Genomic DNA, 24212 nt, shown 5'->3' on the forward strand with positions numbered 1-24212 from the left:
CAGTATATAGAAAGTATAGAGTATTTTTTTAAAAGTACACACGCTGAGCACATTTTTTGTTTTTATGGCCATTTTTCTTATGTTTAATACAACATGTATGTCGAAATCACAAAGATGATTCAGAGTCACTGCTGGAAATCGTAGTTGACACACACAAAAAAACAAACTTCTGTTTATAGACTATTAATCAAAGCACACAGTAACATAGAGAATTAAAAAGAAATTATGAATTATAGAGACAGTTGTAAACTGGCATTCTTCTGTGACTTGGGCTGGATAAGTAATCTTCTGGCATGTTCTGTTATATGCAAAATCTTGGAGTGGAAATTATTTAAATCATTTTGGTAGCAGCAAAGCTGGTGTTTTCTTTTATGAATGACTGGCCTTGTTTACAAAAGCATGTTTCTGAAGGTCAGTAGGAATGCCTTTCAAATATCCAATTTGTTTCTGTTTTATTAAGGACTTTTCAGTGAGCTATGTAAGTGAAAATCTAGGTCGTTTGGTGATGAAGTAGTGAGAAAAGCACATCCATCTCCTGCCAAAAGGAATTTATTGTGTTGTATGGTGTAAAATTTTCTTTGCTATCATTTCTTAAACAATTTAGTAGATCTATTTTCTCTGTTTCACACTAATTCCTAAACTGTCACAATGTTACATATTTTTCATAGGGGGTGAAGATGGAGCACTGGCATCTCAGCATTTTTGTTAGTGCTTTGTGATGTTTCTGGACACATCATTCTGATGCAAAAAAAATGCTAGTTATTTGGCAGTGCTGAAGTCTTTCTGTCATTGAGGTGCAGTGAGAAATAAGTCTAAGTATTTTAACAAGAGCTCTGGCTGAGGCCTTCAGGTATCACCAAATATTCACTCCTCTATTTGTTAATATATGATTGTTTCCCGGATTTATTTCAAGCCTTCTCTTCTGAGAAATGCTTCTTTTTTCCTTTAAACATGTGAAGATACAAGAGTTGCTATAGAAATTCTCTTAAATGTACCTAGAACCTAAATGTAGAGCTAATATAATGGCTAATTATTGCATCTTCAAGGGTAAAGCATGCAAACACACGTTTCACAACTGCACTTTTGTGCAATTACAGTGTTTGCAAAAGAAAGAAGTCTGATTTGTGTATTCTTTTTTGAAATGTGATAAGAGAGATACTAATCTGTCTCCTCTGGTGTCCTGTTGGGAAAATATATTTCTCTTGCATTTAAAGTTTCCCTTGATTACCCCAATCCCACAAGATGGCACTACCTGGCGAATGAATAGTACTGATAACAGCGAAAGTCTGATGTAATCTGGGAGTTTTAGGAACTGTGAAGAAGCTGATTATTCTCTTTTTCTAAATTATATAAAACAAACAACAACTACAACCGTAAAAAAGAAAACACAAACAAACAAACTCACAAACAAAAAACTAAGCCTCCACTACCAACCAAAAAGAACAAACAATTCACTCCAGATTAGGGGCTGAATTTGGTGTACATAAATATGAACCATGAAGTTTGCATGTTTAAGAGATTATTCTTTTACATCGTCTCAAAGCTTGCTGGGGACACAGATGAACGAGTGCGAGCAAGTGCTGGGCAAGGGTTGAGAAATCTTTTGTCTGGAGAACTCTGACTGACAAGTCCTGGGCAAGGGTTGTGAAGTCCTTTGTCTGAGGGACACAGATGGACAAGGCCAGGGAAAACGAGAGAGAGATAAGCTGCAGCTTAATGGCCAGGAAGCGCTCTTTTGTGTGGGTTTATCTCGAGGAAGAGGAGGTGCTGCACAAGACTTACCCAAGTGCCCAGGAATGCCACAGTGACAGAAGAAGGAAGATAAAAAAGGGGACCTACAGACATGAGGTTAGGTTTTCTGGCAACAGATTCCTCATTAAGAAGAGGTTTCTGACGTGAGAAGCCTCACAACCTGCCTCTCTCCCTCTTGGACTTGCTCTGCGCTCTACCAGCATGCTGAAGAAGATCAAAGGTGTCTGCCATCAGATTCCTAACTGTGGAATTCCTGCAATGCTGACAGACTCTCCTGGGCTCTGCGACTTCTTCCTGCTACCTGCTTGCTGCCCAAGGCCGGCCACACTGCTGCTTCTCTCCCCTTGCTGCTTTTGCCTCAGACCTTTGAAATGGTGCGCAATGAGACTGCTGCTGGATCCTAGTGGTGACTATCCCCACTTTACGCAATTCTTGCTTCTCTCCTATCTTTTCTATCGCCCTCCTTCCCTTCCCCATCTCCCTGATTAGAATTTATAATAAACTGGTTGGACCAACATTTGAACTGTTGTTTCTTAATCTCACATCGAGTATATTGGAACCAGACAGCATGATAGCTTCTTCACCATTCAGAAATACTCAGTTTAAAAAAAAAAAAAAAAAAGTTCAGGAAAAAAAAGCATAGATCTCTCCTGTTGAAAACACAAAATCTCATTTCATCTCAAGTCCATTTTTTACCACCAGCACCACACTTGATCACTTGGTATTTGGATAATCAGTGTACCAATCACAGAATAAGGGTGCAACTTGCTGCACTTTCTAATGATGGAATACATTTCACATTTGGGAGAAAATATTGAAGGCTTCTTTGTAGCTATAATGGATTGATCCTCTTGCCTCCCAACACAACCAGACAAATAATTTTAGTGCATTTCTTTGTGCTGCTGTGACTTATTATCAGTGCTCATTAATCCTCCAAGAAAATATTTAATGAAGGTAATTTTTATTGCTTTGTAATGCCCTTGTATAAAACAAATAGATATTGTCTATTTATCTGCTAACAGTGAAATTGCCTCTTTTTTGCTCTGGGGGCTCTGTATCTACTGCTCACTTACCTGAAACACAGTTTTACCAATCACACATTTATCTTTGTTCAGATTTAATTACAGTGATAAATCTTTAAATATTTTCTGTCCTATAATCATTTACATAGCTAATAACTAAAATATATTGGAAAAAAACAAAGGTAGTGTCAAGACTGATTTAATACTGAAGGTTAAAAATGTAACATTACAGTTTCTACTGTACATAGTATAATCTCATTTTTACTTTTGACATGTATGAACTGTAGTCGGACATTGAAACATATAAAGGTTGATGAAATATCTTTCCCACACATGATCTGTAAAAAGACAACATTGCATACAACAAAAAGATGGCCTTTTTCTTTTTTCAGAGAAAAAGTAAAAGACCAGTTAGTATGTCTACTTGATTTTTATTGGTATGATTTTTTAAAAAAAATTATTCTGTGCCAGAAACATTTAAAATATAAAGTTCAGAAAGATCTCAAGGGTACTTGTCCTTCAGGCTCTTAGGCAAGTTTAAACAAAAAATTCTGAGCCCAGTCCTTAAAATCGTCTGAGTTACATTGCTAAGTTCAGATCTATTCAGAAATAATTCAGTTCAGAATAATCTATTTCAATGCACCTTGCTCTGCTCTACTGGAAACCCAGTGAACTGCTGCTCTGCACTTCTACATGTCATATAATTGTCATTTAGAAAGAATACGTAGTCTTCTGCTGCCTTACTTCCAGCTAAGGGCAGTGTCCCATGACTATAATCTCTTCTCCTCATCCCCTTAGCATTAGGAGTCAAAGACATAGCTAATATGTCACAGTATATACATATACATCATAAGGAAAATAATATACTTTTCCAAATATCTCAGATTTTTTTTCTAATAGAAATAGCATTATTCGTGTAATCTATATACAAATATGATCCTTTCTGTGCTGAGAATATGAGTTTTTACAATACTAATCTTTTTCAAAGACCTTTTCCTTTTCCTAACTTCCCCTCCAAAACACTCTTCAGAATTCAACAGTTGAACAAATGAGGTTTGAGGTATTTAAGCTGCTTTTGAAAAATTTGGCATATCTTTTCAAAGTTGATGTCTATAGTTTAAAGTTTAAAAAAGGCTTTCTGATGCCTGTATAAGAGGAATCTGCAGTGGATAAATGGTACAGGACATTTACTTCAGCTATTCAGATTTAAGAAAAATCAGAGGAGAAAAGCAAACTGATTCAGAGATACTATAAGCACTACTCATCTGGATGCCTCCCTACCTTTGCTAAGAAGGAAAGTTAAGCCCTGAACAACTTCATACTTCACAGAATCACAGAATCACAGAATTGTAGGGGTTGGAAGGGACCTCCAGAGATCATCGAGTCCAACCCCCCTACCAAAGCAGGTTCCCTACACCAGGTTGCACAGGTGGGCATCCAGGCAGGTCTTGAACATCTCCAGAGAAGGAGACTCCACCACCTCCCTGGGCAGCCTGTTCCAGTGCTCCATCACCTCACTGTAAAGAAGTTCCTTCGCACATTTGTGCTGCAGTTTCCGGCCGTTTCCCCTTGTCCTGTCTCCACTCACCACTGAAAAGAGTCCGGCCTCGCCATTCTGCCCCCCACACCTTAGATATTTATAGACCTGGATCAGGTCCCCTCTCAGTCTTCTTTTCTCAATGCTGAACAGACCCAGTTCACTCAGCCTTTCCTCATAGGAGAGATGCTGCAGGCCCTTCACCATCTTCGTGGCCCTCCGCTGGACTCTTTCCAAGAGATCCCTGTCTTTTTTGTACTGGGGAGCCCAGAACTGGACGCAGTACTCCAGATGAGGCCTTGCCAGGGCAGAGTAGAGGGGGAGGATCACCTCCCTAGACCTGCTGGCCACGCTCTTTTTAATGCACCCCAGGACACCATTGGCCCTCTTGGCCACAAGGGCACACTGCTGGCTCATGGCCAACCTGTCATCCACCAGGACACCCAGGTCCCTCTCTGCAGAGCTCCTCTCGAGCAGGTCATCCCCCAGCCTGTACTGGTGCATGCAATTATTCCTCCCCAGATGCAAGACTCTACACTTGCTTTTTTTGAACCTCATCCGTTTTTTTTCTGCCCAGCTCTCCAGCCTTTCCAGGTCTCGCTGAATGACAGCACAGTTTTCAGGTGTGTCAGCCAATCTTCCCAACTTTTATCATCAGCAAACTTGCTGAGGGTGGCCACTATCCCCTCATGTAGGTCATTGATGAAGATGTTGAACAAGACCGGACCCAGCACAGACCCCTGGGGGACACCGCTGGTTACAGGCCTCCAACCGGACTCTGCACTGCCAATGACAACCCTCTACGCTCTGCAGTCAGCCAATTCTCAACCCACCTCACTGTCCACTCATCTATCCCACATTTCCTCAGCTTTGTTATAAGGATGTTGTGGGGGACAGTATCAAAAGCCTTGCTGAAATCAAGGTAGACTACATCCACTGCTCTCCCCCCACCCACCCAGCCAGAGACAACATCATAGAAGGCTACCAGGTTGGACAAGCACAACCTCCCCCTGGTGAACTCATGCTGACTATTCTTGATAACCTCCTTTTCTTCCAGTTGTCTGGAGATGACATCCAGCACCAGCTGTTCCATTACCTTTCCAAGGACAGAGGTGAGGCTGACTGGCCTATAATTGCCTGAATCTTCCTTCTTGCCCTTTTTGAAGACCGGAGTGACACTGGCTATTCTCCAGTCTTCAGGCACTTCCCCCATCCTCCAAGACCTCTCAAAGATGACAGAAAGCGGTTCAGCAATCACCTCTGCCAGCTCCCTCAGCTCCCGTGGATGAATCCCATCGGGTCCCATGGATTTGTGAACATTGGTGTTGCCTAGGCGCTCTCGGACCACCTCTTCCCTGACTGAAGGGAGGTCTTCCATTCCCCAGACCCTCTCACTAACCTCCAGGGTCTCAGATTCCCGAGGGGGAGATTTTTCGCTGAAGACAGAAGCAAAGAAGGCATTCAGTATCTCCGCCTTCTCAGCATCCCCCGTTACCAGAACACCCCCGTCACTTAGCAGGGGAGCCACATTCTCCCTAGTCTTCCTTTTACTGTTAACATACTTAAAGCCTTTTTCATTATCCTTTATCCCCTTCGCCAGATTTAATTCCAGGCAGGCTTTAGCGTTCCTCGTCGCATCCCTGCAGGCCCTGACAACATTCCTGTATTCTTCAGGAATACAGGAGTATGAAGTAGTAGTCAGTAGTAGTCAGAACCTTCTTTTAGTAGTCAGAACCTTTTTTATCAGAAGTAGTCAGACCCTTTTTCCACATTTCATGGGCCTTCTTCTTTCCTTTGAGTTTGCGCACAAGCTCCTTGCTCATCCACACAGGTCTCCTGCCACCCTTTCCCGATTTCTTCCTCACAGGGATGCACCGATGCTGAGCTTGGAAGAAGAGCTGCTTAAATGCTGACCAGCTCTCACAGACCCCCTTCCCTTCTAACACCCAAGTCCACGGGATAGCTCCAAGTAGGTCCCGGAAGAGATCAAAGTTGGCTCTCCTGAAGTCCAGGATAGCAATCCTACTATTTGCTTTACTTCTTTCACTCAGAATCTTGAACTCCACCATCTCATGGTCACTACAACCCAAACTGCCCCTGACCTTTACTTCCCTGACAAGCCCTTCTCTATTAGTGAGAATAAGGTCCAGCAGTACCCCTTTCCTCGTTGATTCCTCCACCACCTGCATCAGGAAGTTGTCTTCAACACATTGCAGGAACCGTCTGGACTGCGCATGCCTGGCCACATTGCTTTTCCAGCAAATATCTGGTTAATTGAAGTCCCCCATAAGCACCAGCACCTGGGATTGTGATGCTGTTTCCAGTTTCTTGTGGAAGGCCTCATCAACCTCCTCCTCCTGATCAAGGGGCCTGTAGCACACTACCACAGCAGTGTCAGCCATACCAGCCCGCCCCTTGATTCTCACCCACAAGCTCTCCACTGCTACACTGCTCTCCCCGAGGTGGAGTTCAATACATTCTAGCTGCTCTCTCACATAAAGAGCAACTCCACCACCCCGCCTCACCAGCCGATCTTTCCTAAAATGCACATAGCCCTCCATGACAACATTCCAGTCATGCGAGCTGTCCCACCACGTCTCTGTGATCGCAATTAGATCGTAGCCATGCGACCGCACGCAGATCTCCAACTCTTCCTGTTTATTTCCCATACTGTGTGCATTAGTGTATAGACACTTCAGGGAAGCAGCATTCCCCTGCCACGCTCCATCCTGACGAACTTGACCCTCATCACCCATCAAGTTTTCTTCTGAACCTCGAACTACCAGCACAGCCTCAGTAGCCCTCATTTTGTCCCCTTCCCCCTTCTTACCCAGTTTAAAGACCTTTCAATGAGGCCCGCCAGCTCCTGGGCTAGGATCCTTTTACCCCTTGCAGACAGGTGAGCTCCATCTGCAGCCGTCATGCCAGGAGCCGAGCAAATTGCCCCATGGTCAAAAAAGCCAAAGTTCTTGTGCCTGCACCAGCCTCTAAGCCATTTATTGATGAGGAGGGTTTTTTTGATCCTCTCAGTGTCCTTCCCCGCCACTGAAGGGATAGAAGAGAAGACCACCTGCACTCCCGCACCATCAAGTACCCTCCCCAGACCCTTGAAGTCATTCTTTATAGCCCTTAGGCTTCTCTTGGCATCATCACTGCCAACCTGAACTACCAATAAGGGGTAGTAGTCAGATGGGAGAATAAGCCCAGGCAGCTTTCTAGAGATGTCCCTGACCCGTGCCCTAGGGAGGCAGCACACTTCCCTCCGGGTGGGGTCAGGTCGACATATTGGGCCCTCAGTTCCTTTTAGAAGGGAATCACCTACAACTATCACCCTTCTTTCTTTAACGGAAGTGGCAGTCTTCAAGCGTGGAGCCGGCCGCCTCTCCTTAGCAAAGCTCGGAGGCTGTTCCACCACCTCATTCTCAGCCTCCTCACCCTCCAGTTCCAGGGTTTCAAACCTGTTACTTAGAGGCACCTGAGGAATCGGGGTAGGTCGGGAAGGGCGCCGCCTGCGTCGCTGAGGTGGGACCTGCTGCCATTCCTCCTTTCCTTGGCTTTCACTCTTGAAGTTTTCTGGGTAACATAAATTTTTATAATTTCTAACACAGTCACACCAGTGAACTTGTCTGGAGCTTTACTCAGTATGTATCTCAGAGAGTAAAAATGGGAAGCATGTATAAATGCTAATAAGCAGCATTCACATGTTGATTCACCGGCTACCACATCTCTTTCAGAACTGTACATATGACGTTTTTCTAAGTGCATATCTACATGGATAATTTTGATAAGCACATTATATGCCTCTCACTGGTTTTATTTTTTTACTACACTAAATAGATAATGGATGGATTAATGGAATCTAGTCATTCTAAGCCCTTCAAAACAAATGAGCCCAAGTCTTAGTCATAACCAAGATTTCAGATTTCTTACATATGATATGAACAAAGTAGAAAGAATCAGCTCTTGTCAATTGTCTAGTATATCTGAACTTCAGCAATGAAGCAGAAAATTTTAAGCCAGGCTACTGAACAACAGCAGTGACAGAAAGATCTCAGAAATTGGGACCATAGGGCTACAATTTCTTTCATAACTTTGTCTCTTTCCATACCATTGGCTTGACTGATCCTTAGTCCTAAAGAAGCTTGGGATTCAGCAGAAAAGGCCAAATTGAGATAAACTGTTCATACGTATTATCTGTATCATTGTTTCCATTCTTATTCTTACTAAATCTTTATCCCTACAGTTGTTATTGGAAGATTTGCTTAATTTTCAAACAAGAAAAATAACCATGAAAATTAATGCTTCAATAAACTAAAGAATGAAGTTAAATTTTCCAGTTACTTATTCTCTGCTGTAGTGTAATAACACCAACACAACAGGAAGTGTTTCAGCTGGCTAATTAAGTAATCAGTGATGATTTTAACAATATTGGAACATAGCATGAAAACAGAGGAGATAAAAGGGAGCAAGCAAATAGTCAGAATGAATGGCATTATAAAAGATGTCACAGAGATCTAAAAGAGAGCAGTCTTTGACTGTCACTTCTCTGGGAAATGTATTTTGCCATCAGAAGATAAGGCTGCACAGTGATTTGGATCCAGCGGATTTCCTTCTGAATATATTATGCTTATACCCACCCAATCAGTCATTTTCCCCCTTGATAAGTCCAAGAAATTGTCTTTAATATATTTACTTCTAAATTCTAACTGTTTTCAGCTTTTTTTGTGTTGCACAGGCAAAAGGAACATAAGCACATCCAGGTGTGTATTTCAAAGCAATTTATTCTGCCTTGTTTTGCCTTTGAGAAGGAAAAATGAAAATCAGTTATCCCAACTAGAATAGTTTTCATACAGTTTATTTTATTTGGAACATTCTTGTTGAACTGATTAAATATATGTCAATATGTCTCATTAAGAACTGCATTACTAAATTCACTTTAATATTGCATTTATAAAATAAGTAATAACTAACATTATTACATGGACAATCTTTTTAATGGCATCGTATAGAACACACATCAGTTGAGCCTAAAACTTACTTCTTCAGATTCAAGACTGAACTCATATCATCTTCAGTTTTCATCTCTACCAAAATCAATACTGAATTCAGTATTCATGTGTGGACTGAGAATGGTAAAAAATATTTTGTCTTAAAACTGATATTTTCATCCTCTTTTAGTCCTTTAAAATTTACTCACAGTGGCAATGGAGAGAAAGATTTAGAATCTAGATCCTCAGAAATGAGTAATTTCTCATTTCTTCCTCCTTCTTCTGTTCCCTCTTTTTTCAGCTATTTGACCAGCATTGTATTTCTTCTCCTTAGTTATAATTATTAACATGTGAACTCTTTCTTGCTAATCTTTTCTGTGGTGTGGAGAGGTAATTGGGATTAATTAAACACAGTAGACGTAACTGCCATGTTTGTGAAATTATGTTGTTCATGCTATTAGTTTAGTAAAATATCAAAGCTAAATACCAAGTAGATTCTAATAGAAAGAGCAAAATGGGAGAACTAAATTTGCAAAAACTCTGTACACCTTCTAAGTGTAACTACTGTATGTTTCTCTAATCTTATATCTATTAATGCTGTGCTCCTGCTATTTTCGAAATTTTCCTGGAGAAAAGAAGGCTGTAGGGTGACCTCATTACAGCCTTTCAACACCTAAAGGGAGCCTACAGTGGGGAGGGGAATCAACTCTTTGCAAGGGTTGATATGTGTAGGTTGAGGAGAAATGGTTTTAAGTTGAGGGAGGGGAGATTTAGGTTGGACATCAGGGGGAATTTCTTTACCCAGAGAGTGGTGAGGTACTGGAACAGGCTGCCCAGAGAGGTTGTGGATGCCCCGTCCTTGGAGGTGTTCAAGGTCAGGTTGGATGGGGCCCTGGGCAGCCTGGTTTAGCATTAAACGTGGAGGTTGGTGGCCCTGCCTGTGGCAGGGGGTTGGAGATTCATGATCCTTGAGGTCCCTTCCAACTCTGGCCATTCTGTGAAATTATATAACCTATGGAATTGAATATGGAAGTTTTGTAGCTTTTTTTTTTTTTTTTTTTTTTCCTCTACTTTAATTGGTATTTTTACAAGATTGGATGGGGAAATGTGGTTGTGACACCATGAACACAGATTTCAGTTAAACTTAGCAGGCTAATGCAGTCTTGTTTATTCACTAGACTAAGGGGATCCTGGTAGTTCTAATTTGTTGAGACATCACAGTAACAGACTACTATTTGAGGAGTTTATCAATTACAGAAACTTTTCATCATCATTGTCCGATACGTCAGCTTTTAGACAAAAAATAGCACACACATTTTTTTGAAATGAATATTAATTTTTTTAAGAGGATGGGAATTATTTATGATAAGATTAATTTATGATTGATATTATTGATATATTGATATGACTGATTTATATGACTGATAAGACTGATTTATTATGATATGATTTACGATTGCGATAATATTTGGAAAAGTGCTCTAAAAAAACCCCTATACAATTACAAGTTTCTTGAGAGAAATTGATGCAGCAACACGTTTATTTTATGTTACTGCTCTTAGGAATATTTCTAAAAAGAAGAATCAAGGCTTTAAACAAAATTTAAATTAATAATAATTATTTATTCATATGACTATTATACAGATATTGCTCAGAATGTGGTGCATATTCATTTCATAAAAATGCAATTAAAGCCTAGCAGCAACACACAGGCAACAGACAGGGAGTATCGCCTTTTTGGCAAACATAGCTAGTTAAAATGCCACACTTGAAAATTCTATTATCCATAAAATCTTAAATTTCATATCCTCAAAAGCATGCACCACCTTCAGTAAGATTGAGGAAGGAAACACTATAAAATGCTCCAGGGAAGTCAGCAGGAAAATTACTGGTCATGTATTGAGTAATGAAAAGACCGTAGAAGAAAAAAAAGCAAAGTTAATTGTGTTTGTTCATTCCATAATGAAAACTACAGGCATAGTCATCAATCAGTTGCACAGATAAAGAATACAGATTGCTGTACTGAGACATGTCAGGGGCCATGAACATTTGCTTCAGTGATAACACACATGGGAATTAGTGTTATTAGACAAGAATGTTTCAAAAGTATTTTATTGAAGGTGATAAAGTAGTGGATGCAAGAGCAAAACATATCCTAGGATAAAATGTGCCAAAGAGAGAAAATATGCCATTGAATGATTATTAGGACAAGAACATAGAGTTAAAAGGAAAGGATATTGAGGAGCTGGAGCAGGTCCAAAGAAGGGCAATGAGGCTGGTGAAGGGCTTGGAGAATGTGCCCTACAAGGAGCAAATAAAGGGCTGTACAGTCTGGGAAAAAGGAGGCTGAGGGGAGACCTTATTGCTCTCTTCCAGTATCTGAAAGGTGCTTACAGCAAGAGCGGGATTGGTCTCACTGATGACAGGTGACAGGACGAGGGGAAATGGCCTCAAGTTGTGCTGGGGAGGTTTAGGTTGGATACCAGGAAAAACTTTTTTACAGAAAGGGTTGTTAAGCTGGAATAGACTCCGCAGGGAGGTGGTTGAGTCACCATCCATGGATGTGTTTTAAAACCGTTTGGACGTGGTACTCAGGGACATGATTTAGTGGAGGGTTGTTAGTTAAGGTAGTATGATTAGGCTGTGCTTGGACTCGATGATCTTTAAGGTCTTTTCCAACCTGAGAAATTCTTTCTATGATTCTGTATGTTACAGTCTTAGCGTTTTTTTTTTTCCCGTTATCAAATAGCAAAGTTTGTACTTCGTTATTACTCAATTAAATTGAAATAAACAAAAAATATAATAAAACCTGAAAGGGTAGTTCAGGTACCTTCAACTCACGGTAGCTAATTCATTCAGGTGGTAGGAGTGGCTCCTGAAATAATGCTTTTAATTCATTTTGTATTTGCATTATAACAATTTATGTTATGGGCATGTGAAGAACAGAAAGAGAAGTTGTTTCATTTTGTTCTTTTATATGTGACATACTAAATTCATTATACTTTTCTGCCCTTTAAATTTAGCAATCAGTACTGAACACTGTTAGCTGTGGCCTGTTCCTGATTCTCAGATCATGCTCCCAAACTGAATAAAAAATGGGTGAAAAGAAACAAACTATGGCATACAATTATGAAAGAGATGAAGTTGAGATGGTTGTTTCTTATGTCTTAATATAGGTCTCCTTCCTATGGGCCAACCATTTGATAATTCTAGGGCATAGATTTACATTCCTTTTTAACATTGATATTTGTTAAGGAAAAATATAGAAAAAAAACCTGTAGCATTCCTCTTAATCTCACTTCTGCTAGTAGTAGAAGAAACATTAGAGCACTGGGCAGTTCAGCCTTCCCAGGAAGTAGTTAGAAGGAGATTACAGTTATGTCCAGTTAATGTGAAATTTTCTATTTGCCTTCACATGTGTCATTGTACATTTAGTCTCAAAAAAACTCTAAATAGAAAATACTGGCTGGGGAATTAGTTCAACTTAGCTCAAAAGATAGTTATGACTGGATGCATGACCCATCCAGGTCTTATTTTGAGAAGACTGACAGTGTTTATATTAGGAATCAGCAACATAGTCCAATTCATCATTCTCAAGGGAGAAGAGAAATGTGACTATTTCAGCTACACACTGGTTCCTCATGGAATTAAAGTACACAGCTTTCTCCTGAGTTGATTTGAAAAGTCAGATGTGAAAAAAAAATCATAGAAAAAAACCCAACAATGCATATATTGTTTAATACAACAGAATTGTACTGACATGATAAATCACAGTCAGGATGAAATATTACTTGTAGGGACAATTAGAATGGTGAAGAAGCACCCACTGTTGAGGAGAGGGAGATGTAACTACAGAGACCTAAGTTTGTGTAAGTTTCATATGATACGAAGAATTGGATAGATAAACATAAAAACTGAAGTTCTTTAATGCTGTGGACTGAAATACCACCAGAATCTGGATCCTGGGACAAAATCCATGTCTTTAATATGAACTTGTGGCCTCTGCATAAACAGTTTGATATGTTTGAAGTTTACTCACAAAAGCCATCCTAGTGTATCGTAAGATTTATGTATGCCTTCAAATTAGCATTTGATGTAGCATTCATGCAGATATCCCTGTCAACTGCTCGTAAGCAAGATCACGAACATACCGAGGGTAGTCTAACCCAAAGATAAGAAGCTTGTTATCATAAATAATTGCTATGCAAAAGTCTACTTCTAACAATTCTGAAGTTATTTAGATTTGCCCCGTTATTTCTGTGTACCTATTTATTTTGATGCAATATGGGCTTAATGTGGGGAGTTCTGGGAAAAAAACTGCTGCAAGTTTGCACATAACACCGAGTAGAGTGGTGCAGTTCACACAATGAAAGGAAGATATATCATCCAGAGTGACATGGACAAGCTTGAAAAGCAGGCACATATGAAACTTATGAAGTTCAACAGGGCCAACTACAAGGTGCTGCACTTGGGTTGGAGCAATCCTGGGTATTTGTACAGGCTGGGAAAACTCACTGAGAACAGTTCCACTGAGAAGGATTTGGGGATTCTGGTGGATGAAAAGCTGGACAGGAGTCAGCAGTGTGCACTTGAAGTCCTATAGACCAACTGTATTCTGGGCGGCATCAAAAAAGGAGTAGCCAGTAGCAACAAGGAGGTGATTGTCCTCGTCTATTCTGCCCTTCTGAGGCATGGTCTAGAGTACTTCATCCAAGCTCAGGGGCTGCAGCACAAGAAGGACTTTGAGCTGTTGGAATGGGTTCAGCAAGTGGCACAAAGACGACCACAGGGTTGGAGAATCACTCTTACTGAGAAAGTCTGAGGGAGATGGGCTTGTTCAGCCTGAAGAAGACTCTGGGGTGACCTCATTGCAGACTTCCAGTGCTTAAAATACAATCAGGATGGAGAGAGACTTTTTACATGGTCTGATAGTGCTTGGATAAGAAGGAATGTTTTAAACTAAAAGAAGTGAAATTTAGGTTAGATGTTAGGTGGAAATTCTTTATTCAGAGGCTGGTGAGACACATGATCAGTTTGCCCATAGAAGTTGTAGGTGCCCCATTGCGGTGTTCAAGGCTAGATTGGATGGGATCCTGGGCAGCCTGATCTAGTGGGTGTCAAGCCTCCCCATGGTGGGGGTGGGTGGGCTGGAGCGTGAGTTAAGGTCCTTTCCAACGATGATTCAATTATTCTATTATTTATGAAAATTATGAAGGCATAAATGCTAGTGTCTATATTACAGTTTTAGAATTGAGTAAGATCAAATTTGTCCTCCTGAAAGAGATTTAAAAAAATTCAATTTATCGTCAGTACAGATGTTGTACACTGCCTCCAGACAGCAATGTCTCTTTGAAGTTAAGCAGAAGACGACTACTGACTCTACTTTGCTGACTCACAGAATGCAGTACATTGACACTACTATAGCAATGGGAAACCTCATTTTCTATTAAGCTGCTACTGAAAGCTTTGAATAAAAGCCTTAAAAAGCTCAACTGAAGGTATTAATTTGGAGGGAAACATGTAAATCTTGATGAAATTTTCCTTTCATTTTTAATCTTTTTGTGGTAAATCTTGTAATTAAGATAATTAAATGACTGAATGAAACCCAATGTTTACATTCTTTAGCGTAGTACAATGAAGAACCATAATCATGTTTATGGAAAAAAAGCAGCAGAAACCTTTTTAAATGGAGATATCAAACAAAGCTTGTTATTTAAGCAGTGGGTAATTAATGAATCTCTCAGTTAACAAATTTACAGCCTAGGAAAATCATTCTGAAGAAAATGGCAGTAAAGGGTAGAGAAGAAGTAGATGAAATGTTTATGGTGATTTTTTTTTTTTTTTTTTTTAAGAATGAAATGCTATGTTTATGAATGTCCAAGTTATCCATGTATTTCTCAAGGGACAACTTCAGATTTTGCAACAAAATAAGAATTAACAGAAAATCTTTTCAAGTAGAAAAATTAAAACGATGTAGTATTCCTAGTGAAGTAAGAAGCATATATATAAGTAATAGTCTCAGAGAAGCAGGAGGTGAGAATCTGATGGTTGCTGTTTGTCATAAGAAGTTTGAACAAAATCTTTTTCTTGAATGTATTTTACTACAAAGAACATCTCCTGTAAAACTCCCTCAATTTTTTTATAAGGCATTTCTCAGCAAAGATAATGATAACTTAAGAAATACAGCCATTAAAATCAACATATATTTCTCCCTTTAATTCTCTCATTTGAGTGCACACTGGAAATATTCTGAACATATTTGTTGTGTTTTGGGGTTTTCTTTGCATATTTCCTCTGTAGAATATTTGGAGAACAACATAATGAACCAACATGAATAATTTGTACATATCAGTGTTTTGTAAATACAGTCATATTTTTCCAGAAGAACTGTGTTCTGTGAAAAGAACGTGAGCACTATTCAATAAAAAAATAATTATTTATCTCTTGTTTGAAAACAGGTAAATAAACCTATATCTCTTTTAATATAGTGTTCCAACATTCAGTCTTATTATTTTTTTTTTTTAACCTGCATTTACCATAAGGGCTCAATCTGGAAATTCCTAGGCGTTATAAGTATTGACTTAGAGATTTAAGAATGGGATTCTGTTGAAACATGGATTGATCATGATGCTGTGGAGAATTATTAGATCTGATAAGATATCATGGATTTATCTCCTTGGATAGTGAGTTAAAATTATTCCTAAAGACGCTGGTGAATGTGAATTAATCAATATAGTGGAGCTTGCACTGCTCATCTACAGAAAAATCTCTCTCAAAAGCCTACTCACAACTCATAGTCTTGTAAATGTTAGATGTTCACGTCACACATGCTTCAAATATTTATTTAACTATTTAACTATTATTTAATTGTTAACTTCTAGATTATTTTATTGTTCATGATTTTAGAGGTCAAAATTTCTCAGGGCTGCTTAGGAGAAATAACATTTTGAAAATCAGACCCAGAAACTACAATCCAGAAATTGAATTCTTTAAAAAAATAATAACTGTATTTTAAATGCTCCTTCACGCAAATCCTTGACACTTTATAAAACACTCTATAAAAGAACTTGGAAGTTGGACGAAAGAAGGGAAGTTTCATGTTTCCTACTTAATTTCAGTACTGAGCTCACACATTTCCCCTCTGAAGTTCTATGCTTGTTGAAAAATTTTTCATATACTGATTTTAATCTGACAGTCATCTTTCATTAATGTCTTGTACCTCACTACCAGAGTTTCACTGAATATTATTGAGACGTAATCAAGCGTAACATTTTTTGTAAGGATGATGGAGACAGCTCCCCTCCCCCCCAACTTTCTCACGTGTCTCCAGGCACTACTGATATTATTTTCTGTCCCATAGCAATACCACAAAAGATTTACTACAATTCATAATTCATTTTGCAAGAATGGAGACAGAAGGAAATTGCTTCTGATTCTGCATATTACATGACAAACAAACAAACAAACAAACAAAAAAAAGGAAGGTCAGGTCCCCTTACCATATTCATGAGCTTGTGCTTGATTTTGTATATCAATGAAATTTTTTAGCTTTCAGTGATTATTCTTCCATTCTATGAACTTCTATCACAACAGAACTATGCCAATACAGGCTACAACTATTTTTCTAGAAGGAATCTTTTGCTGTCATAGTGTACCAATGTTGAAGCAACATAAACTAAAGCCATTGATCATTTTAAGTACAGGATTTTCCAAGCAGAGTTTTGATGGCACTCTGATGAAAATGAAATAGTACAGTTTTTCACAATCAAAGGTAACGTGTCTATTGCAGTAGAACATGGCATTCAAAATCTAGCTAAATTTAAGTTTAGCAGCACATTTTTAGGGAAAATTTAAAAGTATGTTGATGACATATTAGGTGTATTTTATTAAATGACAGCAGTTAAAAAACATATGACTATTGCACTGTTGTTGCCCATCCATCCTTACACTGCCAGTCAGTTTGAAGAAATGCAATTCAGCTCTTGATTTGGAACATTTTTTTGCCTACAACTTCTTCCCTGTTTATTTATCTTAATCAAGCTTAAAATCTTGCAGCCAATTGTATCACATGTGGACCATCAAGTCAAATGCAGAAATAGATTATGAAGGCAACTACAACAAGAGAATGTATTCAGAAGTCAGAAAAGTAGAGAGATGATGAGATAATTACAACTGTTTATCACACTCATCATTATAATAACAACAATCCCATAATAGATATAAACAGAATACATCTCTACAATTGAAATTCAGAGGAGGTATTGTTTCCTACACTTCTGTCTGCAATGTGACTTTTTCTGGAACTCAAATCTGAAGTCAGGAAAAGCCATTCTGTACAGATCTCATTTCCCAAATGGGAAAACAATAAGCTATACTGCACCTAGTTGCTAACATGATATTCTGTCTAGAGCTGTGTCTCTAGGTATTATGTGTTATGTAAATGTGAAAACACATTTAGCTAACCACAGCCTTTTCAAGAGCACCACTCTGAAAAGCAGAAACACGATCTCTTTGCATAACTACAATTAAATTTGGAAATTCATAGTCATTTCATGGGATTTATGATATATCTGGCTGCTAGTAATTATGCTATTGTGTACTGGAAACTAAGCTGTATAGCAAATGAAAGTAATCAAAACCATGTTTGTAATTCTGAAAAGAGAAGCCAATATGTATTCAAAATCTATATCTCAGCACTGACACTTGGAACAATTTTTGAAGGTTTCTAAACTCTGGGAGAAATATTATGTAATCTCAAGGCAGCATATTCACCACTATTGGCGTGGAGACAATTGGTACACTGAATTTTTGTAGTGGGAATAAGACATTCTCATAACAGAAATCCTGTTGCTATCCAGTGGAATTTGCAGAATGAGCATCAATTACTCCTTTTGGTACTCCAAAAAGTTAGCAGAACTGTGTATATTTCATCTTCAAGACCCACAGTCAGATACAGATATCAACGATGTCAAGCATCCTATAATGAGCGTACTGTAAAGGATCAGTATGCATACAAGCTGCAACCTACTGTACCTGGTGAATGAAGTGGAGGGGAGCACATCAGAACCACTCCTTGACCTTCACGTACAGAGACAGCACTTCTTGTCCGACCACTAAAATTCCCCAGATCTATTAAAAGAACACAGCAATTTTAGTTACATACAAAAATTTTAATATTTGTTACTACCGTAACTTATAATTTATTTCTTCATTTAATGAATGATTTAATTATTATTAAGTTATAATAAAAAATAATCTAATGAGTGATTTAATTATTATTACTTTATATTTAGAGAATACTGAGATAGTCCTGCATAGCTAGTCGTTTTGTCTGGTAGTACAGCTTGAAATTCAGTGTTTTCTTAGTTAAAAAATCTCTGCTTTTCACTGGTATACCATTTTGATTATATGACTTTATGTAGGTTGGTTTTAAGGTCTACATTTTTCTAAAATAAAACAGATATACCAGCCAATTTTTATTTTTATTTTTTTAACAAACCAATGTTTTATTTTAATGCAAAATTTATGAAGACAATAACCTTTCAAAATGGATTATTGCTGAGTCCTTTTAAAAGCTATGTGTGTCCTCAAAGATTTTTTTTCAAGGTCAATTTTTCAGGCAAGAAGAATGTCACCAAATTTCCATAAAATGTACTTGCAGCCCTCCTCAAGAAAATGTGATATGAATCTTTTCCATAGGGGTGTCCTAAGGAACACTTTGATTTACTCCTCACATACTGCCAAAGTGCATGAGTGTATACATGAACAAACTTCATGGTTTGTACAAGATGTACAAAACTAACTGGTGGATCATGGCTTCAACACGTTTTCAGGTTGTGTCCTGAAATCAAACCAAGCAATTTCTCTGTATGTTACAATATTATCATTGCAGTACTTCCTTTGTCAGTATTGGGAGAAAACAAAGAAACAAACAAAACAAGCAAACAAACAAACAAACAACCCCCCCAATATTTTGCAGTCCTCTGACAATGGAAAAAAGAGGTAACACTACTGAATACCTGAAACCCATACTGTAAGTATGCTATATTCATTCTATAAAGAAAAGAAAAAAACAATTTGGAAACATTTGATATAGAGAATTTAATAGCTAAGCAAACATAAATACTGTGAATTCAATAGTAAAAATTCGTAGCAGTGAAATGACAGAGTTTCTAAATAGAGAGGGGGACAGAGAAGCAATATTTTATACTTCTTTAAGAAATCCATGAGATTTGTTTTCACAGATTAACTTGGTCATTTCTAGTACATCTGAAACCAAATTTGTAAGAAATGTTCTGGTTTAAATTAATCTTAAGAAAAGCATAAAAGCAAAGAAAGATGAAGGATCATGCGTGGAGTTTTCTTGAATTAAAATAATAAGTCTAGGATGGAAGATTCAGAATTAAACAAAAGGGAAATTTTATACACGTCCTGTAGCCATATTGGGAAAAAAAAAAAAACAGTCATTAAAAAAGGAATTTAAAACTATTATTTCTAAAAACTAAAAACTCTTAAAGGTTAATTAAAGAGATGCCATCTGCATCTGTTCAGTATTCTTACTATAACATAAACCTTCAACTCTCTTTAAGGCAGCCCCACATAGAACGAATTTATCCTTCATATTGTGGTGATGTACTTGACTGGTTGGTTAGAGAATGTTGTTTTTGTTTTTTTGTTTTTTTTTCTTTAATTCTCCAGGGAAGTTCATTTTATAGGGTTATTATTTAACCTTATCACAGAGCTTGTGGCAAAAATAACACTATATCTTTTCAGAGCAGTTCAAGAGGTTTTAGCTGCACGTTTTCCATTTTCCTTCAAACAAACCTAACAAAGACACAACATTCACCTCTTTGAAAATATATAGCCAGTCTTCATTGCTAATGTGAAGATCAAGATATATTTCTGGAGATATTTGGTAAATGCAGAATAGCACAATCATTTTTATTGCTTAAAAAAAAGTGCAATTATCTATCTATCTATCTATCTATCTATCTATTTATTTACTTATTTATTTTTAGTTTGTTACTAAAGAATAACCTTTGACACAAGAGCAATCTCCATTGCGGGAGAGAAAAAGTACAGTAATTCCGGAGCTAGTGAAGATGCGAGGCATTAAATCCAGTGTGTTTGGTGGAACATGTTCTGTATGTCCTACTTCGGGTACAACTAGCTCAGTATTGTCCTTGATCATTGACACAATTTAGAAGATTGGGAAAAAAGCAGTAACGCTGATCCAAAACATCTGGCTGGCAGGATGGCTCTCTGCAGAGGCTACTCCTATTCTTCTGAACGGAGCTGAAGTATAAGTTTCTCTCAGCAAATGTGTGTTTGTATGCATTGATGTGTGTTAAGGATAAAAAATGTTCATACTAACAAGAGTATAGAAGACGCAGTAGATCACAAAATACTTCTGCAGAATGTGAAAGGAATAATCAGAAGTAAATGAGAAGATTCTCAAGGAAGTCAAAGGAACAGAAAGTAACAGGAAAGCTGGAAAGAACTAGCAGTCAGATAAACAACTAAGTAAAGAGAGGAAAGGACCAATAGCCAAGGAAATCTAGCAATTGTTTCTTCCAGTTCTTGATTATACATATGTGGATGAGAATAGAAGGATCAGTCACATTAAGTTTAACACTGCAGGTGCTCTTTTTCTTTTTTTCTTTTTTTCTTTTTTTCTTTTTTTTTTTTTTTTTTTTTTTTTTTTTTTTTTTTTTTTTTTTTTTTAGTAAATTGACAGAAGAATTCATATAAAAGCCAAAAGCTGAAACATTTTTAACTCTTGTTATCCTTCCAATTCACTTCAATTATAGTTTCTATGTCTCAGTTGCAGTTCACTGCAAACAGTGAAGAGGCAGGTTTTTGCAGCCCTGACAACAGCCCACTAATGACTGCTACCAAATTAATATCAGATTAAAAATAAAAAATTGATCTGTGTTTGGTGTTTAGTGCTTGGGAAACACACAAAGAAGCTGTAGAAGGCTTCGTAGTTCATTATCAGTCACTTAAACCAGTTAATTCCTTTTTAAAGTAGTAACTAGACTAATGCAGAGCATTCTTCTCTTCCAGTACAATACTTTAAGTTTAAACTATTCATGTGCAGTTTATTACAGAGTTTAAAAGGGTATCATACGATAGGTATTAAAATGTTTAAGGGCATATGCTGAAAATACCTAAAGTGAATATAAAGTAGGCAATCTTCTTTCTAACAAGGTAAAAATAGCTTTATGCAAAGTAAAATTCAGGCCAAGGACAAACATAAATGTTTTGTTGCCACAGAGTAGCCTTCTTTTCCTTGTATGTGAGAGGCAGAGCTAAGAAATGAAACTTGAGCTGGAATTGTAGCTCTTTTAAAAAGATAAGATTTACAGAAAACAAATTCGATTAAAAACATGTTTTTTCAAACTTCCAGTACAGCCTATATTAAAAATATTACTTAATTTTACACCTTAAGCAATAGGAAATATTTGTTCAGTAGCTCATGAGGCTCACACAGGCAACAGAAGAATTAAATGTAGGAATTAAGAAAAAATGATATCCATGATTCTACAGGGAAGTTTTAGGTTCAATGAAGTAAAATCAGTGATCATAGAATATTAAGATGGGTAAAGAAATAACTATCATTTTGTACTGGCACACACATATTGTCTAGGAATGCTAGTTAAAGAAGGAGGAGCTTTGTACTTAGAATCGCTCATTGGACTTTAGCAAGAGTAACTTTTGATACTGAAGATGTTAGATAGAAAAAGTGTTCAAGAAACCTAAGGCAAAAAGATTGCTAACATGACAGAGACATCATCTAACCACATTTTGTGAAAAAAAAAAAATAAAAAAAAAATTGAATTTTGAAAAATCACATCATCATATGACATTTAAGTAGTAATCAAATATGAGCAACAGTCAGAAACTTCAGAGTATATGTCATGGTTATTATTTCTGCTGTTGTCATTCATTCCCCGAAACCTTTTGACTCCTTCACAAATTATCAGTCTGATAATTTGAAAGAAAAAAAAAGCCTTTGTCATCAAATAAATTAGTGTACGTGTACATAGCAAGAGAAAACAGAAAGATAGGGAATATATATATATTCTAAACATACGCACTTTATTCTGTCTCACTGTATCTGCAGACTTAATGAGGAGTTTCAGGGAAATTTTTTACGTAAAATAAGAAGGTAATTAGACAGATGTTTTCAGGGAACAACAACAAAAAAAGATGAAGAGCACAGGAGAAACTTAAAGACTCCTGCCTGAAAATAAATGAAAAAAAGAGAAAAAGCAGGATACTTTACTTTTATATGCATTACAGAAACTTATTTCAGAACCTGTGATACATATTATAAAATTCCTTTTTTTTTCTTCCTCAGAGGTGATTAAAGAAACTTGGGACAATGGTAGTCCATAAGCATATTCTTGGAAGAAAGTAATTTTCTCTCTAACATGCTGCCAGCATAAATTATAATGTACAAACCATCCATTAATTAATCCTGAATTACATTTTCATTAGAAAATACAAAAGAATTGTTAAGGTATATTCTTTTCCTTGACCTTATTGACATTTTCACATTTGTAATTTTTATAAATTATGACTAATTGCAGTAGTAATATCCACTTTCTTGTGTATTCATCTACCAGCCTATGCCTAGCTGTGTTATCTTTTAGTCAGGTAATGTTTTTCTATATCTTCTCCATTTACTATCACATAGATTTTACAAATCCATAAAAGGAGCTTAAAACATGCTAACGTAGTAAAATTGAAGAGCAATAATTGACCATTCCTCATATTTTCTTCCTCTGTTCATTTGGAGAAGGGCCGATGAAAGAACGGTGCGGTGGTGCTTGGCTATGTACTGGAGTGAACACACTGCAGCAGCAGCAACTTAATCCAACAGACAACCTAAACCTACCTTAAGTAGCAAATGAAAGAAAAGACTTTCAAATACAATAGCTAACAGTTAATAACCAAAATAAACTGCATCAGTAAACGGTTCTATTTCTAGAGCTGCTGAGCAAATAGACTTGCACTTGAGTAATACATTCACTGTACTACATTGTAAGCACTTTGTTTTACATGAGCTTATCTTCTTCCTCAGAAACACACATACACATTTCTATTTGATTGCTTTTTAATACACTTTCCTGGCACAGAGTGGGATGCTAATTTGTCAAAATTCTGTACACACAGTATTTATAATTCTACTTTCTTACTTTTTCCTTTGTGCTTACAAGTGCTTTTTCCATTTTCTCATTTTCTTTTATTCTGTTTTTTTTTTTTTTTCCCCAATTAAATTCACTCCACACATTTAAGCATATATTGAAAATACCATTTGATTTGTAGTAACTTTCTTTAACTAGATGCCAGTTAGCACTTTTAATGAAAGGCAAGTTCCTCCTCTCCTGGTGCCACAGAGAATTGATTGAGATCAATCTCCTCCTTATAATTTATTTGAAAACCCACAACTTTATAGTAGTAGTCAACAGGCCAGTCAGTCTTGCCTCCACCCATGGCAAGTTGATGGAACAATTTGTTCTGGATACAGAAAAATTGGAGAAGAAGGTTATCAGGAGTAGTCAACGTGGATTCACCAAGGGGAAATCATGGTTGACCAATCTGAAAGCCTTCAATAATGTCATCACTGGCTGTGTAGGTGGGGGGAAAGGAGTTGATGTGGTGTACTTTTTGTACCTACTTCAGCAGGGTGCTTCACACTGTCTCCCACATCTTTGTTATGAAACTTAGAAAATGTGGGTTAGATAAATGGAGGGTGAGGTGAATTGAGAACTGGCTGACTGGCAAAGCTCAGAGTTGTTAGTAGCAGCACAGGTTGGATGCCTGTAACTAGCAGTTTTCCCAAGGCATTGGTTCTGGGTCTGATCTTGTTCAACATCTTTAACAGTGACCTGGATGAAGAGGTAG

General features: G+C 37.5%; 1 protein-coding gene across 1 annotated transcript in view; it reads right to left on the reverse strand.

Moving 5' to 3' along the window:
* The window catches only part of CNTN5 (contactin 5), a 227958-nt gene that overhangs the window by 157334 nt on the left and 46412 nt on the right, over positions 1-24212 (reverse strand). The window contains exon 5 of the mRNA XM_042838727.1: positions 18333-18428. Within this exon, the coding sequence (XP_042694661.1) occupies positions 18333-18428 (96 nt within the window). The remainder of the gene's footprint in view (positions 1-18332; positions 18429-24212) is intronic.

The sequence above is a fragment of the Centrocercus urophasianus genome, unplaced genomic scaffold (assembly GCF_019232065.1).
Source record: "Centrocercus urophasianus isolate 14NV4802_14NV808 unplaced genomic scaffold, USGS_Curo_1.0 seq_9, whole genome shotgun sequence".
NCBI classification, from domain to species: Eukaryota; Metazoa; Chordata; class Aves; order Galliformes; family Phasianidae; genus Centrocercus; species Centrocercus urophasianus.